The sequence below is a fragment of the Alosa sapidissima genome, chromosome 5 (genome assembly GCF_018492685.1).
Source record: "Alosa sapidissima isolate fAloSap1 chromosome 5, fAloSap1.pri, whole genome shotgun sequence".
In the NCBI taxonomy this organism is placed as follows: domain Eukaryota; kingdom Metazoa; phylum Chordata; class Actinopteri; order Clupeiformes; family Clupeidae; genus Alosa; species Alosa sapidissima.
Window position 1 is genome coordinate 28,333,685 of NC_055961.1, and position 20,818 is coordinate 28,354,502.

The following is a 20,818-nucleotide window of genomic DNA, read 5'->3' on the forward strand; positions in this document are numbered from 1 at the left end:
TTTGCAATAAAATGTGTTTCAATCAAAACAATTGGTTACTTTACATAATTCATTGAATAACAGAAAGGCCATTTTCTATCTTACATGTGTTCCAGGTTACCTGGATGAACAACTCTTACAAGAGCCATCAGTTTCATTAGACTTACTTAGGCATACATTTGTTGTATAATGGAGGTATTTGCAATGAATGTCTTTAGGACGAAACGCAATGACATTACTGAATATCTCTCCATGCCACATCAACCAATATAATTCAATTTAATAGCAAAACCTTCCTGTCTAAAAAAGTCAACAGTATTTACAATGCAGGTTGTGCCAAATGTTAATGTCATAGGGATGACTGACACTTTTTGGGACATGTAATTAAAGCTTTTGGCAGAGCAAGGAAAATCCTATCTGAATCTTATAGTCAAACTCTACAATTTTAGTGTTTGAGAGAGGGGAATTCCAGATATGTGCAGGATATTAGTTACTAAACATTTCCAGTAGTTGACTTTGATGGACATGGCAGTGATATGGCACAAAACTGGCTGAGTTCAGATGGATCAGAACCAGATTCACTTCATTATACACTTAATTCTAATCCTGCTGGTTCTATTTTACAATCCAATATTTCTTCAACTGCTGTCAGGCTGATGGATGGCTTTTACCTACCAGTGTATGTCATTCATTGTATCCCCTTTATGATATTCACTTTGCCAATATTGTACAATGCACAGTTGTGCCAATAAATCACAAATGTAATTGAACGGATTAAGGTTTTGAATATGGATGTTAATATAGCTGCAGAGTAATGAGTACAACACAATTGGTGTCAGTATAATTTGATACAAAGTACCATAGACAGAGTTAAGTGTCTTTGGACACTTTCACAACTCTGAATAAACAACCACAAAAAGAGAACCAGCAACTTCTGCAGAATTATTACTATGGTACAATTGTAACAGTTACCTCAGTAATGCCTGATTAAATATTATTTGACAAAGTAAAAACAGAAAGTTAGATCAAAATGGGCTACGAGTAAAAGTCTGCATAGACTGAGACAAGCAAGTTGAACAGTTCATCATACCAGTTATTTCACCTGAATTGTCAGACAAATTAACCATATGCACAAAGTGTGTGAAAATCCCCTCAAACTGCACCACTTAAATGGACATAGTCACTCTGACAGAAACCACTCCTCAAGTAAGTAACAAATGTGTATGTCTATGTACAAGTCTGTGTACAAATGTCCATGTATTTACAAACTGCCTCACAGACAACCATACTCATTTTACTTGCAGTTGCAATAACATTACAATATAGGCCTACGGTACAGTACTCTGTCCCCCTGAACCTCTGAACAAGCAGAGGTGGCTGAAAAGGTCATGAGCAATTGTGTGGCTATCATGTTAAATTAGGACAAATGGGACTTATTTTTTTCTCTTTGCAACCTAATGGAAGGGGCTTGAATCTCATAATAATCCACAGGCACATAAAATGACATGATACAGAGAGAGTATCACAAGACCAAAAAAACACACATCTGCTCTATACAGCAACTTAAAATGATCTCATCACTCTGGCCTCCAAAACATTGTGAGTATGTGACCAAACACAAAATCATCACCAGTTGTAACATCACCATTATCTCTACTTTTTAATCCCTACTTAAAGGCAGAATTTATATCTTGTTCAAACAATTAATTAATGGTTATGTCAGGAGTTACTTTTCACTTAGATTGCTGACATGATTTCAGATCTTCGGGAATTTAGATTTGGAGAACCCACCAACACTGGATGCTAAATGGCTGGGGTAAAAACTACAGTAAAGTGAACCATTTTTATATCATGTAAATAAATGGTAACATTAATGAAAATAGTTTACCAGAGTAGAGAACTTAGATCCGGTATCAGTGAAATCAAGGCAGGCACCATTGTCATGTTGAGTCTTCTGTAAAGTATTTCCAGCAGAGAGGGTATTGTCATTGTAAGAGCTGACAAACTTGAAGTCACTGGTACGTGACCCTGTGGTCATATAGGCGTCATAGTTATAAGCACTACGGAGAGTTGCAGTTCCATCAACATCTGCATAGTTGGGAGGTAAATATGCACTGGGAATGGCTACTGCTCCATCAAACAGCAGTCTGGGCTTTCTCCTGTGGCAAATCCTTATGGCCACAATAAGAATGATGAAAGTGATGAAAAATGTGGAAACAGACACCAGAGCAATGATCAGATAAGATGTGAGTTTAGAATTGCTCTCCTCATAAGACATGTCTTTCAGTTCAGGAACTTCAGCCAAGTTATCAGAGATGAGTAAATATACGGCACAGGTTGTAGAGAGAGAGGGCTGTCCGTTATCTTTCACTGAGATCACAAGGTTCTGCTTCATGCTGTCAGATTCAGAAATGTCCCTCTGAGCCCTGATCTCTCCACTGTGGAGACCAATAGTGAAAAGTCCCGGATCAGTCGACTTCACGATCTGATACGACAGCCACGCGTTCTGTCCAGAGTCAGCATCAACAGCGATCACTTTGGAGACCAGCGAGCCAGAAAGAGCAGCTTTAGGAACCATCTCAGTCATGAAGGAGTTTCCTTCTGGAGTAGGGTATAATATCTGAGGAGAGTTATCATTCTCATCTGTTATGAACACACTCACAGTCACGTTGCTGCTGAGTGGAGGAGAACCATTGTCTCTGGCTACAACCTGAACTTTGAAGCTTCTGAACTGCTCATAGTCAAAGGCCCTCACAGCATGGATCACCCCTGTGTCTCCATTAATGGATACATATGAGGAGACCGGAACACCATTGACCTCACTGGGCAACAGAGAGTAGAACACTGTGCCATTCTGTCTCCAGTCTGGGTCTCTTGCAGTAACAGAACAGACAGAGAAGCCAGGCTTGTTATTCTCAGTCACATATGCGCTGTAGGACTGATGTTCAAATGCAGGAGGGTTATCATTCACATCAGACACAGAGAGATGAATGGTCATTGAGGATGACAATGGTGGATTGCCTTCATCAGTGGCAGCAATAGTTATATTATAGTCTGTGATCTGTTCACGGTCTAATTCACCTGTTGTCACTAGGGAATAGTAGTTTTCAATGGATGGTATCAATTTGAATGGAACATTTTGCTGAATGGTGCAACGCAACTGGCGGTTCCCTTCTGAATCTTCATCCTGCACATTAATAATGCCCACCTCTGTACCAGATGCAGCATTTTCAGGAACTGGATTTTTCAACGATTTAACATTAATTACAGGTGCATTGTCATTTACATCAATGACATCTATAATAACTTTAGCATTTGATGCTAAACCAAAGGTATCCTTAGCCTGAACCCTAATTTCATAGTGACTCTCCTCCTCAAAATCTATTGACCCAGATAATGTAATCTCTCCTGTCACCTTATCTATGGTAAAGAGTTTGGCTACTTTACCAGCCAGGAGACTGAATTCATATGTGACTTGTCCATTTGCTCCCTCGTCATCATCAGTGGCACTTACAGTTATAACTGAAGTACCTAAAGGGGAGTTTTCCGGCAGAGTGACTTTGTAAGCTAGTTGACTGAATACTGGTAGGTTATCGTTCACATCCAAGACTGTGACGTGTATCGTTACACTGCCCGATCTCTGAGGCGAGCCTCCATCTATAGCAGTAAGCAACAACGACAGCTCCTGCTGCTGTTCACGGTCCAATTTTTTGTCTAAAACCAATTCGCTGTATTTTACTCCATCGGAATTAGACTGTACCGATAATGTAAAATGGTCGTTCTTTTCAAGTGAATAGCTTTGAATACTGTTTCTGCCCACATCCGAGTCATGCGCCACATCCAAAGGAAAACGTGTGCCTTTGTCCGCCAATTCTGGAATTAACAGTTTAATTGCATCGTTGGGAAATTGAGGTGAGTTATCATTTATATCCTGAATTTGCAACATTATCCTATGTAACTCTAGTGGGTTTTCCAAGATCAGTTCATATTTTAACGGGCACGAGGGTTTCGCACCGCATATTTCTTCCCTGTCTATTCTTTCAGCAATCATTAGTTCACCTGACTGGGGATTTAATTCGCAATACCGTTTGCGGCTACCCTTCAGATCTATTCGAGCATTCCTCCGTGATAATCCACGAGCATCGAGTGCGAGATCCTTTGCTATATTCCCAACCACAGCTCCTCGCTTCATCTCTTCTGGTATTGAATAGCTCAAATCGCCTTGACTGCCGCGAAATCCGATGATCAAACACACCACCCATAGAATTCCGTTTGGAAACAATAATGAACTGACTCCTGTCTTCATCTCGGTAAAAACGTATGTTGGACGGTGGACACCAAACACAATAAAAAAAAAAGCGAAACGTTAGTTGGAGCAACAAGCCAACTGACTGTTTATATCCAAGACTGCAGAGTAGATGCACATCAGGTTTTGTTCACCACAACACCACGGTATGATTTGCCTCTGTGTCCTTATGATTTAAATATTATAACAGAGGGTGGAGAGAAGGGTTTTTAAATCAATGTTGGTCTATAGCGACACCCGGAGTTTTTCTGGCAGAACTACGAAAAACGAGGTGGAAATGTGAACGGCGTCAAGAAAAAGACAAATTCAAAGGCAAATCTGAAATGCAAACCGATTGAATACTTCTGTACCTGGGATAAAGCAAACCACATGCACTGTAAAATCATCTCAAGCATAGGCCTACAAGATGTATGCACATGTATAATAAATGGTTGTGTATTGTAGTGTTATGCACATTATACTGCACAAGTAGGAATGATGGGATTTGGGAAACCGTAATAGTTAACTTTGTGTTGAACTAAAACATGTTTCCAACAAAACGGAAAAACCTTGAATAACAGGAAGACCATTCTCAGTCAAACAAGTGTTCCTTCAGTTGACTTGAATGTAAATGGCATTTCAAGAGTGATGGGTTTCAGTCACAGGAGACAGTCATCAATCTTACTGATGCATAGGCCTACATTTGATGTACTGTAATGACGGACCTTAAGATTTTTGGACGACAGCTTCATGAATATTAATAAGAAAAAAAATTACGAGCCACATTTACCTGAAAAAACTGTATAACCACTTTTATAGACATTCCAGCTTTCAAAACAATGAAATTGTATAAGATATATAAAATGGAGGTTATGGCACAAGTATAATCAAGACATGGAAAATGAATGTAATTTTAAAATGAATGAACTTAAATGTAAATATAATGTAAAATGTGCTAAATTGTGAAGTGATAACCAATACTTCTTTTGAATATATCATTATAGCTTTTGGCTGAGCAGGGGTAGTACAAAACGCTGTTAGGTTTATCACAATCTGCTCTTACACATTACATTTTACAGTCGGCAACTTGAGGGGGTTGTCCCAGATAGGGCCTATGTGATGGACATCTGCCACTAAACACTTCCTAGTTGACACTACAATGCACTTGGCAGTAATCTGGCCCAATATTGCCTGAGTTCTGTCTGTCCAGAACCAGATTCATGTAATTCAGCTCCTCTTTTATTTCTATTTATTTCTTCATCTATTTCTTCAACTACTGTCAGGCTGACTTTTGGCTTTTACCTGCCAATTAATACCGCTGTATTCCCTCTAGTCTATGAGATTAAGTTTAGTACAGATGTTATATTAGTTGCACTGTAAATAGTACAAAAGAATAGTATCAGTACAGGGCCTAAAGTACCACAGCCAGATTTAAGAGTCTTTGATCACTTTTACAGCTTGCCACCAAAAGAGAGCCAGCAATTCCTGCAAAAGTATTACTATGTACATCTCAGTAACACATGATTAAATATTATCTTGAACAATGTTGAATGGAAAGTTATAGGAAAAATGGCATACTAAATGTCTGACTGTCTGACTAAATGTCTGCTAAGACAGTGGCGGGCCACTGTTCACCATACCAGCCATTTGGCCTGAACTGGTATTGGCAGCCTGACAAAACAGGCTTGAGCACAAGATATGAAAAACACTGCAAACTGCACCACCAAAGAGGACATGGAAGAACAACATAATTAACAATCACAGCAACAACAATAGCACCACAACGCCAAAATAACAACTGAGTCTGTCTATGCATCTACAATTTGCTTCACAGAAAATTTATCCTACAACATAAACACATCTGATATTTCGAGAAAGACAATCAATCAAGGTCATCCATTTCAACCAAAAGAGAACATTCAGGACCACTGGTACATATACTGTTCTTTCCCTCTGAGCCTTTGATCTAGCAGAGGTGAGTGAAAAGGTTATGAGCAATTCTTTGGCTATAATATTAAATTAGGTAATGTGAGATTTTCTTCCATTGAACTTAAATCTCACAATCCATAGCCATGCAAAATGACGTGATCATAAGAGCACATAAACACACAACATCTGTTCTACTGTATACAACAACTTTCCATGACCTCAATCACCAACCTGACTTCTAAAACACTATTAGAAGCTGAAACAACCAAATACATAAACAACACCATTATCTCTCCTTTTTTAATCCCTACAGGAAGGCAACATTTATCCATAAACCTGGTTTAAACTATTAATTCATAGCAATATGCATCAGGATTCATTTACAATTTGGACTGATGGATTTTCACCTAAATTCCAGACATGATTTCACATATTCAGGAACGTAGATTTGGAGAATCCCCAACAACACTCTGGACACTGGATGCTAAAAGGCTGGGATGAAAATGAGAAGTAAATGTAACCATTTTTATATTGTGCAGATAGATGCTCAATTTACTGAAAGATTGTTTACCAGAGTAGAGAACTTAGATCCGGTATCTGTGAAATCAAGGCAGGCACTATTGTCATGGTGAGTCTTCTGTAAAGTATTTCCAGCAGAGAGGGTATTGTCATTGTAAGAGCTGACAAACTTGAAGTCACTGGTACGTGACCCTGTGGTCATATAGGCGTCATAGTTATAAGCACTACGGAGAGTTCCAGTTCCATCAACATCTGCGTAGTTGGGAGGTAAATATGCACTGGGAATGGCTACTGCTCCATCAAACAGCAGTCTGGGCTTTCTCCTGTGACACAATCTTACTGCAATGATCAAGATAATAAAAGTGAGGAAAAATGTTGAAACAGACACCAGAGCAATGATCAGATAGGATGTGAGTTTAGAATTGCTCTCCTCATAAGACATGTCTTTCAGTTCAGGAACTTCAGCCAAGTTATCAGAGATGAGTAAATATACGGCACAGGTTGTAGAGAGAGAGGGCTGTCCGTTATCTTTCACTGAGATCACAAGGTTCTGCTTCATGCTGTCAGATTCAGAAATGTCCCTCTGAGCCCTGATCTCTCCACTGTGGAGACCAATAGTGAAAAGTCCTGGATCAGTTGACTTCACGATCTGATACGACAGCCACGCATTCTGTCCAGAGTCAGCATCAACAGCGATCACTTTGGAGACCAGCGAGCCAGAAAGAGCAGCTTTAGGAACCATCTCAGTCATGAAGGAGTTTCCTTCTGGAGTAGGGTATAATATCTGAGGAGAGTTATCATTCTCATCTGTTATGAACACACTCACAGTCACGTTGCTGCTGAGTGGAGGAGAACCATTGTCTCTGGCTACAACCTGAACTTTAAAGCTTCTGAACTGCTCATAGTCAAAGGCCCTCACAGCATGGATCACCCCTGTGTCTCCATTAATGGATACATATGAGGAGACCGGAACACCATTGACTTCACTGGGCAACAGAGAGTAGAACACTGTGCCATTCTGTCTCCAGTCTGGGTCTCTCGCAGTAACAGAACAGACAGAGGAGCCAGGCTTGTTATTCTCAGTCATATATGTGCTGTAGGACTGCTCTGCAAATACAGGAGGGTTATCATTCACATCAGAGATAGAAAGATGGATAATTTTAGAGGATGACAATGGTGGATTTCCTTCGTCAGTGGCTATGACAGTTATATTGTAATTTGTGATTTGTTCACGGTCTAATTCACTTGTTGTGACAAGGGAATAGTAGTTTTCAATAGATGGATTTAACTTAAAGGGCACATTTTGCTGAATAGTGCAACGCAACTGGCGGTTCCCCTCTGAATCTTCATCCTGCACATTAATAATGCCCACCTCTGTACCAGGTGCAGCATTTTCAGGAACTGGATTTTTCAACGATTTAACATAGATCACAGGTGCATTGTCATTTGCATCAGTTATATCAATAATTACTTTTGCACTTGAGGCTAAACCAAAGCCATCCTTTGCCTGAACTGTTATTTCATAATCAGTCTCATCCTCAAAGTCTATTGGTCCAGCTACTTTAATCTCTCCACTAACTTTGTCCATTGTAAAAAGTCTGGCTGCTTTGTCAGATATAAGACTGAATAAATAAGTGACCTCTCCATTAGCTCCTTCGTCTGCGTCTATAGCACTTACAATTATAACCAGAGTACCGACAGGAGAGTTTTCAGGTAGACTGACTTTATAAACATCTTGACTAAATACAGGTCGATTATCATTCATGTCCAAGACAGTGACGTGTATCGTTGCACTACCAGATTTTTGAGGAGCGCCTCCATCAACAGCAGTAAGCAACAGCGTCAAGTCCTGCTGTCCTTCACGATCGAGTTCTTTGTCTAAAACCAATTCGCTGTATTTCACTCCGTCGGCATTAGATTGAACAAATAAACTGAAATGGTCGTTCTTCTCCAGTGTGTAGCTTTGAATGCTATTTCTACCCACATCAGAGTCCTTTGCCATATCCAAAGAAAAGCGTGCGCCTTTGTCTGCTGATTCTGGAATTGACAGCTTCATTTCGTTGTTTGGAAACTGGGGTGAGTTGTCATTTATATCCTGAATTTGCAGTAAGATTCTATGTAGCTCCAGGGGATTTTCCATGACTAAATCATATTTTAATGAACACGTTGCTTTTGATCCACACATTTCTTCCCTATCAATTGTTTCAGCTATCTTTAGTTCACCCGTCTGGACATTTAGGTCACAATATCGTTTTCGACTGCCCTTCAGATCTATTCGAGCACTGCGCAGTAATAATCCCCTAGCATCGAGTCCGAGATCCTTTGCTATATTCCCTACCACAGCCCCTGGTTTCATCTCCTCTGGAATTGAATATGTCAGGTCGCCATAACTGCTGAGAAATCTGAGAGTGAAAAATGCAATCCAAAGCATTCCATTTGGAAAGAAGACGCCAGTAAATCCTGTCTTCATGTCGATAACTGAATATCAATGCTATAAATCCGCGTGGGTCAAAAACAGCCCAAATACAATAGTATGCACAACGCTAAAATGCTGGTATCCCAGAGAGCGCGATTGCACAGTGTTTGGTTCATCAAACCACCGGGGTAGTAGGGCTTGTTCCACTGTATTTACCATTTAAATATTATAACAGTGGGTGGAGTGCTGACAGCAATTGCACTGCCTTAGCCAATAGCGACACTCTGAGTGCTAAAATAAAATTACAACGAATGTAGGCCCAACATGGTTGAACACCTCTCTCTTATGTTTTGGAACAGTTTGCCTTGCTTGTTCAGTGGACACAGGACAACACACAGACAATCATGAAATACAGACTTAAAGAGAACCATTCCTCAATACAGATAAAAATGCTACATGTGAATTAAAATTGAACAATAGATGATTGAAATATATGTGGCTAAGGTGATGCTACAATTCTGAAATTGTAATATGACGAAGGTAGGCCAAGTCAAATTTCCAAATGATTCAGTGAATCTACTTCTCAACTCAAGTTTATGTTATTGATATAGTTTCTTCATGTTGGAAACATCAAACATAAATGTCACTTCTGAGGTGATTGTCAGACCTGATGATCATTAAGCAGTAGAGTATCCAAAGGGGGAGGTGCACACAGCTGTCACAGACCTTTACCTTGTCCTCTCTCCTGTGATATTTAAACTGTATGTTTACATATAATAATGATGTAGCCTACAGTATAAATATGACTATTTTAATACATTTTCAATCAAAGTGTAAAATCCAAAATAGTGTAATCTGCTGGTGCTCCTGTTTTAACTACATTCTCTCTATAAGGTGAGTGGTGGCTTTCATTTACATGAGAGCAATGCCACATCTGTAGATTCATATTTGTATATTGTAATGGAGGATAGTGCCAGGCTAGCCTATAAATGGTAATGTGGAACAGGTCTCCATGCTGGAGCCTCAGCTGCCTCCTATAACTGTAACCTATAACTCACACTGGGCATACAGATTGATTAAAAGTTAACCGATGGAAAACGACAACAAATCTGTTCACCAGACCCAAACATTTGATACAGGTAGAGATATTAGGCCTTATACCTAATAAAATGTTGATAATGTATGCAGTTGTTAATGAATTGATATTTACAATATCAGGTTAATAAGCCTTGCTAAACTCCAGCACACACAAACTATCAAGTGCACAAATGTATATAGACAAATATTTTCAAAAATGGTTACTCAAAAACTTCAAGAAAAATTTGCACTAGCATTCAAGAGTGTAGCTTCTTCAAAACAATACTTCCAAACCAGCCCCTCCAACAACAAAACACCAAAACACACCTGGCTATAATGCTGGTGTACAGTCTATTCCCTATCTATCCAAACTGCAAAGAACTTTACATTACCTCACCAGTCTACTTCAAGGATAAACTACTACAAGATCACACATTGTTCTGTAGCTTTAATGTTTGATCTAGTTGCCCTCCACGGTGCCCTGAACACAATGAGGGCTATACTAGGAAGAAAGATTGTCAAAATAACCCTAGCCCTATGCATATTACAGAATGTGTCCAGCTTAGTCAAACCTGCTCTATTTGGAAGTATGTCCATCAACATTAAAACCAACACTGTAGCTCACACAATTTCGTTGGGCCATATGTGTCAAAACAGCCTAATGTTCTTTATGTTGTTACATTAAAAAAAAAAAACTCAACAGTCTTAGATTTGAATAGAGCAGGTCACATGTTAAATTATACAACTAAAGAAAATGGTTCACAAAAGGAAACTAGCAACACTATTTATTTTCATTAAAAGCTCCAATGATCTGACATGCTTAAGCACAATAAACACACTAATAAGGCCAAGTTATGGAGAGAATGTGATACTTCATGTAAATAGACAAAAGCCACTGAGTTTGCTGTAATGCTACATACATTTAAAATGCAGACTTAAAACTGCTATTAAGAAATAAGTATTTTAAACGTATGGATATAAAGTATATTCTTTATGAACATATCTTATGAGAGTGTTTCAGAGTATGTAAGATTGTTTACCAGAGTGGACACCTTTGATCCATTATCAATGAAGTCAAGGAAGTCACTATTGTCATGTGGAGGCTTCTGCAATGTATTTCCGACAGAGAGGGTATTGTCATTGTAAGAGCTGACAAACTTGAAGTCACTGGTACGTGACCCTGTGGTCATATAGGCGTCATAGTTGTATGCACTACGGAGAGTTCCAGTTCCATCAACATCTGCATAGTTGGGGGGTAAATATGCACTGGGAATGGCTACTGCTCCATCAAACAGCAGTCTGGGCTTTCTCCTGTGACACAATCTTACTGCAATGATCAAGATAATGAAAGTGAGGAAAAATGTGGAAACAGACACCAGAGCAATGATCAGATAAGATGTGAGTTTAGAATTGCTCTCCTCATAAGACATGTCTTTCAGTTCAGGAACTTCAACCAAGTTATCAGAGATGAGTAAATATACGGCACAGGTTGTAGAGAGAGAGAGCTGTCCATTATCTTTCACTGAGATCACAAGGTTCTGCTTCATGCTGTCAAATTCAGAAATGTCCCTCTGAGCCCTGATCTCTCCACTGTGGAGACCAATAGTGAAAAGTCCCGGATCAGTGGACTTCACGATCTGATACGACAGCCACGCGTTCTGTCCAGAGTCAGCATCAACAGCGATCACTTTGGAGACCAGCGAGCCAGAAAGAGCAGCTTTAGGAACCATCTCAGTCATGAAGGAGTTTCCTTCTGGAGTAGGGTATAATATCTGAGGAGAGTTATCATTCTCATCTGTTATGAACACACTCACAGTCACGTTGCTGCTGAGTGGAGGAGAACCATTGTCTCTGGCTACAACCTGAACTTTGAAGCTTCTGAACTGCTCATAGTCAAAGGCCCTCACAGCATGGATCACCCCTGTGTCTCCATTAATGGATACATATGAAGAGACCGGAACACCATTGACCTCACTGGGCAACAGAGAGTAGAACACTGTGCCATTCTGTCTCCAGTCTGGGTCTCTCGCAGTAACAGAACAGACAGAGGAGCCAGGCTTGTTATTCTCAGTCACATATGCGCTGTAGGACTGATGTTCAAATACAGGGGGGTTATCATTTACATCTGACACAGAGAGATGGACTGTCTTGGAGGAAGATAACTGTGGATTCCCCTCATCAGTAGCAATGAGAGTTATATTATAGTCTGTGATCTGTTCACGGTCTAATTCACTTGTTGTTACAAGGGAGTAATATTTTTTAATTGATGGAATTAATTTAAATGGCACATTCTGCTGAATTGAGCAGTGCACCTGACTATTTCTGTCAGAGTCTTCATCCTGCACATTAATAATGCCCACCTCTGTCCCTGGTGCAGCATTTTCCGGAACTGCATTTTTCAACGATTTAATATTAATCACAGGGGCATTGTCATTTACATCAATTATGTTCATAATAACTTTTGCACTTGAGGCTAAACCAAAGCCGTCTTTTGCCTGAACTCTGATTTCATAATCAGCTTCATCTTCAAAGTCAATTGGTCCAGCTACTTTGATCGCCCCTGTCATCTTATCTATTGCAAAGTTTTCGGCTGCTTTACCGGATTTAAGACTGAATTCATAAGTCACCTCGCCGTTTGTTCCTTCATCTGCATCCGTGGCACTGACACTAACAGCCACGGTGCCTATGGGGGTATTTTCAGGTAGACTGACTTTATAAACAGGTTCACTAAACACTGGACGGTTATCGTTAGCGTCCAAGACAGTGACGTGTATCGTTGCACTACCGGATTTCTGAGGTGCGCCTCCATCAACAGCAGTAAGCAACAGCGTCAACTCCTGCTGCTCTTCACGATCAAGCTCTTTGTCTAAAACCAGCTCGCAGTATTTCACTCCATCGGCATTAGTCTGTACTGATAAGCTGAAATGGCCATTCTTCTCCAGTGAATAGCTTTGAATGCTGTTTCTGCCCACATCCGAGTCCTGCGCCACATCCAAATGAAAGCGTGCGCCTTTGACCGCCGATTCCGGAATAGACAGTTTAATTTCATCGTTTGGAAACTGAGGTGAGTTGTCGTTTATATCCTGGACTTGCAATAAGATTCCATGTAACTCCAAGGGATTTTCCAAAACCAGTTCATATTTTAGAGGGCACGAGGACTTCGAGCCACACACTACTTCTCTATCAACCCTTTCAGAAATCACCAGTTCTCCTGTCTGGATATTCAATTCACAAAATCTCTTGCGGTTGCCATTCAAATCTATTCGAGCACTGCGCTGTGATAGTCCTCTTTCTCCAAGCCCGAGATCCTTCGCTATATTTCCGACCACAGCTCCTCGTTTCATCTCCTCTGGAACTGAATAGCTAAGATCGCCATGACAGTCGCGAAATCCGGTGATAAAAAATATCATCCATGCCATGCCATTTGCGCCAAAGAAGCAACCGCGTTTTATCCTCATATTTGCAGGGTCGATGAATCCTAACCTTTGTAGATTAAAAGAAACTCAAAACACAAGTGCTGTAAACGCACGACGTAGCCTACTTATGTCCAAGAAGGTTGGAATAAATGTTCACTGTGCCCTTATCATACCCCCATGTCTGTACTGCTTCACTGTGTTGTATTTGAATATTATAGGAGTGGGTGGAAAGAAGTATTTAATTGCACTACGTTGGTCAATAGCGACATCCTGAGTATTCTCTGAATACTACAACACATTTTAACACTATCATTGGAGGGGTGGTATAGTGGCCTGTGCCTTGACTCTGTCTTCCCTCCCTCCCTCTATAGTTATGTTTACAAATGATTACAGAACATTGTAGAATGCACACTTAATAATCAAATATAGTAAAACCAAACAAGTCAGTCATTATACATACCTAACTCTTGTGGATACCAGAAATAAACTCAGATTTCACATTCTTATTTAAAGGCTCACTTAAGAGGCAAAACAATGTGGATGTGTAGTGGAAAGACATCTTATAGGCAGCTCAGGCAAAACATTGAGTGAAACCTGGTTCAACTACTTTTCAAACTCATGTGGGAGTAGGCTATAGTTGAACAGACATATTGCCTTTACTCCCCATGCCAAAATTAGGCATAAATGTGGAAAAAGCAAACAATCAAGCTAAGAGTACATTTTCAAAGATGTGTTGCCAGGCTTTCAGAGACTTATATATGCTGACACGGTGACTGAATGAATAACTTCTAGGAGATCCTGGTTGCTATCTAGATAACACAATGCCATAACATTAAGCAAGATTCTGTATTAATTGAAGTCAATATGAGAAATTAATTAATAGTATTAGCACATGTAATCTTTATATGAAAGCTAAAACACTGCTAGTTGCAGCTACGCAACTGCAGTTATGCTAGTCCTCTTTACAAACAACAGCTACACCAAACGATGACCACCCGTATCATGCAGTTACTAGAAAATACAGATAAAAGAGAAAAACCTGCCAAGCATGTAATGCTCTACTCAAGAATAAATAAGTGCAGTATACATTGTAAGTAAGGCAAGTCTACCTGAAATGTATATACTGGAAGCACAACCGAATAAGCTGTAATTACAATCTTATGTATCATATTTATATGTTGGGTACAACATTACGTAAGCTTATATTGTAAAGATACAGTAAATAACTAGACCCAATCGATTCATATTGTATGTCACTCGTTCATTATCGATGTTAACTTAAAACACATGGAAATTATGTGATAAAAAATATTTACCATAGTGGAGAACTTTGATCCATCATCAGTGAAGCTAAGGAAGTCACTATTATCATGTGAGTTCTTCTTAAGTGTGTTGCCAGCAGGCATGGTGTTGTCATTATAGGATGTGACAAACTTGAAGTCACTGGTACGTGACCCTGTGGTCATATAGGCGTCATAGTTGTAAGCACTACGGAGAGTTCCAGTTCCATCAACATCTGCATAGTTGGGAGGTAAATATGCACTGGGAATGGCTACTGCTCCATCAAACAACAGTCTGGGCTTTCTCCTGTGACACAATCTTACTGCAATGATCAAGATAATGAAAGTGAGGAAAAATGTGGAAACAGACACCAGAGCAATGATCAGATAAGATGTGAGTTTAGAATTGCTCTCCTCATAAGACATGTCTTTCAGTTCAGGAACTTCAGCCAAGTTATCAGAGATGAGTAAATATACGGAACAGGTTGTAGAGAGAGAGGGCTGTCCGTTATCTTTCACTGAGATCACAAGGTTCTGCTTCATGCTGTCAGATTCAGAAATGTCCCTCTGAGCCCTGATCTCTCCACTGTGGAGACCAATAGTGAAAAGTCCCGGATCAGTCGACTTCACGATCTGATACGACAGCCACGCGTTCTGTCCAGAGTCAGCATCAACAGCGATCACTTTGGAGACCAGCGAGCCAGAAAGAGCAGCTTTAGGAACCATCTCAGTCATGAAGGAGTTTCCTTCTGGAATTGGGTATAATATTTGAGGAGAGTTATCATTCTCATCTGTTATGAACACACTCACAGTCACGTTGCTGCTGAGTGGAGGAGAACCATTGTCTCTGGCTACAACCTGAACTTTGAAGCTTCTGAACTGCTCATAGTCAAAGGCCCTCACAGCATGGATCACCCCTGTGTCTCCATTAATGGATACATATGAGGAGACCGGAACACCATTGACCTCACTGGGCAACAGAGAGTAGAACACTGTGCCATTCTGTCTCCAGTCTGGGTCTCTCGCAGTAACAGAACAGACAGAGGAGCCGGGCTTGTTATTCTCAGTCACATATGCGCTGTAGGACTGATGTTCAAATACAGGGGGGTTATCATTCACATCCGATACTGAGAGATGGATTGCCTTGGAGCATGATAAAGGTGGATTTCCTTCATCAGTGGCTGTAAGAGTCACATTATAATCAGCTATAGTCTCACGGTCAAGTGCCGCTGTTGTTACAATAGAGTAATAGTTTTTAATAGAAGGAACTAATTTAAAAGGAACATTTTGCTGAATGGTGCAGCGGACCTGCCTATTTTCCCCTGAGTCTTTATCCTGCACATTTATAATTCCTACTTCTGTGCCAGGCTCAGCATTTTCCAAGACATTATTCTTAAATGATTTTAAAATGATTATTGGAGCATTATCATTGACATCTTCAACATTTATTAAAACATTAGCAGTTGAAGCCAGCCCCGCTCCATCTTTCGCCTGAATTCTCAATTCATATTTATGTTTTTCTTCATAATCTATCAGTCCAATCACTTTGATTTCTCCACTCACTTTATCAATAGAGAATAGCTTGGCAGCTTTATCTGATATGTGACTGAATTCGTAAGTGACCTCTCCATGTGGCCCTTCGTCTGCGTCTGTGGCACTAATAGTCACAACTACAGTATCTAAAGGAGAGTTTTCAGGCAGACTGACTTCGTAAATGGGTTTACTAAATCCTGGTACATTGTCGTTTGCATCCAAAACGGTGACGTGTATGACTACAGTACCGGATCTCTGAGGAGTGCCACCGTCTGTTGCGGTAAGCAATAATGACAGCTCATGCTGTTGTTCACGATCAAGCTCTTTATCTAAAACTAATTCGCTATTTTTCCCACCATAAGAATTAGAATGTACGGATAAAGTAAAATGATCGTTCTTTTCCAATGAGTAGCTCTGAATGCCGTTTCGACCCACATCCGAGTCGTGTGCTTCGGTTAAGAGAAATCTAGCACCTTTCGATGCAGATTCCTGTATCTCCAGTTGAATTTCCTCCTTTTGAAACCGAGGTGAGTTATCATTTATGTCTTGAATTTGAAGCGTAATTCGGTGCAGTTCAAGTGGGTTTTCCAAAACCAGTTCGTATTTAAGAGAGCATGATATCGTCGACCCACAAAGCTCCTCTCGGTCTATTCTATCAGCGACGACCAAATCGCCTGTCTGTAGATTAATGTCACAAAAACGTTTGCCATTATCCTCCGTATCCAAACGAGCCTCGCGGTACGACAGTAGTTTTACATCAAGTCCAAGATCCGTCGCTATATTTCCGACCACAGCTCCTTGTTTCATCTCCTCTGGAAGTGAATAGCTCAAGTCGCCATGACAGATATGAATCCATGCAAAAAAGAAAATACTGTAGGAAGTGAAAAATGGTTTCATTTCAGAAACAGGCGTGTGATGTTTCAAAAAAGGAAATCGAGGTTTTCAATATACCAAAGCGTTGCCGGCTGATGTAGGCTATTGTTAAAATAAAGCGTACACGAGCGTTGGTTCCCAGTAACACTGTTCGATATGCTCAGGGTAGGCTATTCTGGTTTTATTTGCGATTTGAATATTACAGCAGTGGGTGGAAAACAGACAGAAAAACATAAAGTTGGCCTATAGCGACACTCTGAGTACTGAGATAAAATAGCAGGGAAGATTTAAATCCACACTTGTTTTCCCCTATGAACCCACATTGATAAGGCGGTCATTAATTTATATAATGATCATACAAGATATGTCACAGAGAGTAGCGTTAAAACGTACTATTCAAAATTTGATGATGAAAGTGTAACCCCAATTTACGTTATATGTGTAACTTTTGATCTGTAATGTGGTAGAAACACACAACAGGAGCACTATCATTCAAGCAGTAGTATGCCTGCGACCAGAACGCCTGTGAAGCGACAGGTCGCTGTCCATACACGTGGTGCTGAAAAGACGCTGCAGGCGAACTTGATGCCAGAGAGAAGTGGAGCGCGGTGTAAACTATTCTACGTTGAATTGGCTACACTGCAATTTTTCCTTTTAAGGTCAGTTTGCAGGCGGTTTTTATGTAAAATACGAACAGTATTGATAATATCAGATTACTTAGAAACACAGAAAAATCCCTGTAAATTAATTTACCCATTCGCTGGCTTGTGTAACTTTCATAAAAATGTCAGTGTATTATTACCAAGTAAAGAAATGCAGGTTGTGGCCGCCCCCTTTTTCACGAAGCAATGCCAAACTCTTTCATAGGTAATGTTAAATAATCCTGTAGTGCTTTGATAATGCTTATAACAGGTAGGCCAGAAGTTGGCCAAAATTGTGTTGCTGCTCCAAAAATCTAAGGTTTTACAACCAACTAAAATAGAGACTTCACAAAATATAAAATATGTATGCCTACCTCAATTAAATCTTCTTTATCAAAGGAAAAACCTTATGTTTCCCTTAACAGTGCTAGCCTACTTGGAGTCTTCTGCAGTGTGCTACCAGCAGCCATAGTATCGCCGTTATAAGACCAGACAAACTTGAAGTCACGTGTACGAGATTCCGTCGTCATATACACGTCATAATTGTAACAATGACTACTACAAAGAATTCCAATTCCATCAACCTCTGCGTAATAGGCATCTTTATTGAGGTAAAGATGCTACTGCTCCATAAAACAATTTTAGGCTTTCACCTCTTGCAAAACCTAAATGCAATTATGAGAATAATAAAAGTGAGGACAAATGTGGAAACAGACACTTGAGCAATGGTCAGATAAGACTAGCCAAGAGTAAGCCTATAAACCATATATGTTTTTCCTTTTCTTAGGCAACAAGCCAAAATACACAGATGCTTAATTTTAAACATGAACAAACAGGAGCAATAACAGCATAGGCCAAAAGGCTCTCAGGGCTTTTAAAGTCAGCAATGCACTAGAACCAGCAAACTGAGCCACAATGATTCACCTTGCCATCCAACTCATATGAACCAAAACCTTAATGAGCAATTCAATAATCCACTCAACCAATTTATCACTTAACCCAATATCATTGAACACAAATATTATGAAAGAGAAAACCATCAATGCATGCAGAAAAGTAAGAAACTAAAATGGTTATATTAAAAAGTAAAAAGAGCATGTCTCAACTGACAGCTAAGTGTGTGTTTATTCTGTCTGACATAAACAATAATGTAACAGCCAAACAATTATATAGGGGAAAAATAAAACATAATAAAGCATTTACAATGTTAGTAAACACCCCAAACCCACATGGCCATGCTGTAAACACATGGCCATAAGTGATAATTATTTAAATTCACTCTCTATGCTTTAGATAACTTGGATAACTTCATGCATGATAAACACAGCAACCTCACAGTTGTATAAACATAACCTAGGGTTAGTTATAAACATAAAAACATATATATTGCTTTAGAGATTAGTATTTACCAGAGTGGAGAACTTTGATCCATTCTCAATAAAGTCAAGGCTGTTACTACTGTCATTATTACTCTTCTTTAAAGTGGTGCCAGCCAGCAGAGTGTTATCGTTGTAGGAGCTGACAAACTTGAAGTCACTGGTACGTGACCCTGTGGTCATATAGGCGTCATAGTTATAAGCACTACGGAGAGTTCCAGTTCCATCAACATCTGCATAGTTGGGAGGTAAATATGCACTGGGAATGGCTACTGCTCCATCAAACAGCAGTCTGGGCTTTCTCCTGTGGCAAATCCTTATGGCCACAATGAGAATGATGAAAGTGATGAAAAATGTGGAAACAGACACCAGAGCAATGATCAGATAAGATGTGAGTTTAGAATTGCTCTCCTCATAAGACATGTCTTTCAGTTCAGGAACTTCAGCCAAGTTATCAGAGATGAGTAAATATACGGCACAGGTTGTAGAGAGAGAGGGCTGTCCGTTATCTTTCACTGAGATCACAAGGTTCTGCTTCATGCTGTCAGATTCAGAAATGTCCCTCTGAGCCCTGATCTCTCCACTGTGGAGACCAATAGTGAAAAGTCCCGAATCAGTTGACTTAATGATCTGATACGACAGCCACGCGTTCTGTCCAGAGTCAGCATCAACAGCGATCACTTTGGAGACCAGCGAGCCAGAAAGAGCAGCTTTAGGAACCATCTCAGTCATGAAGGAGTTTCCTTCTGGAGTAGGGTATAATATCTGAGGAGAGTTATCATTCTCATCTGTTATGAACACACTCACAGTCACGTTGCTGCTGAGTGGAGGAGAACCATTGTCTCTGGCTACAACCTGAACTTTGAAGCTTCTGAACTGCTCATAGTCAAAGGCCCTCACAGCATGGATCACCCCTGTGTCTCCATTAATGGATACATATGAGGAGACCGGAACACCATTGACCTCACTGGGAAACAGAGAGTAGAACACTGTGCCATTCTGTCTCCAGTCTGGGTCTCTCGCAGTAACAGAACAGACAGAGGAGCCAGGCTTGTTATTCTCAGTCACATATGCACTGTAGGACTGATGTTCAAATACAGGAGGGTTATCATTCACATCAGACACAGAGAGATGAATAGTTTTGGAGGATGACAATGGTGGCACACCATCATCAACAGCAGTGATGGTTATATTGTAATCACTAATGTGTTCTCGATCAAGATCACTGGTAGTTACAAGTGAGAAATAATTCCTTATTGATGGATTTAATTTAAAAGGAGCATTTTGCTGAATAGTGCAGCGGATGGAGCGGGCACCCTCTGAATCCTCATCTTGCACATTGATAATACCAATTTCTGTGCCAGGCAATACATTTTCTGGGACTGGATTTTTCAGTGACTTTAGAAATATCACAGGTGCATTATCATTTACATCAGTTATTTCTATAAATACTTGGGCATTGGAGGCTAACCCAGAGGCATCTGATGCCTGGAC

At 40.1% G+C, this 20,818-nt stretch overlaps 1 protein-coding gene across 11 annotated transcripts in view; it reads right to left on the minus strand.

Annotated features, from left to right (window-relative positions):
* Positions 1-20,818, minus strand: part of LOC121709120 (protocadherin gamma-A4-like) — a 162,830-nt gene that overhangs the window by 105,268 nt on the left and 36,744 nt on the right. The window contains exon 1 of one of the 11 annotated variants that reach the window (XM_042092221.1): positions 14,938-18,001. The exons of 6 other annotated variants lie outside the window; for them this stretch is intronic. In XM_042092221.1, the coding sequence (XP_041948155.1) occupies positions 14,938-17,331 (2,394 nt within the window). In that variant the 5' untranslated portion in view covers positions 17,332-18,001. Of the gene's footprint in view, positions 1-1,867; positions 4,433-11,245; positions 14,649-14,937; positions 18,002-20,818 lie in introns of those variants that run through there. 4 more of the 11 variants (XM_042092237.1, XM_042092215.1, XM_042092234.1 and 1 more) reach the window with 4 other exon arrangements.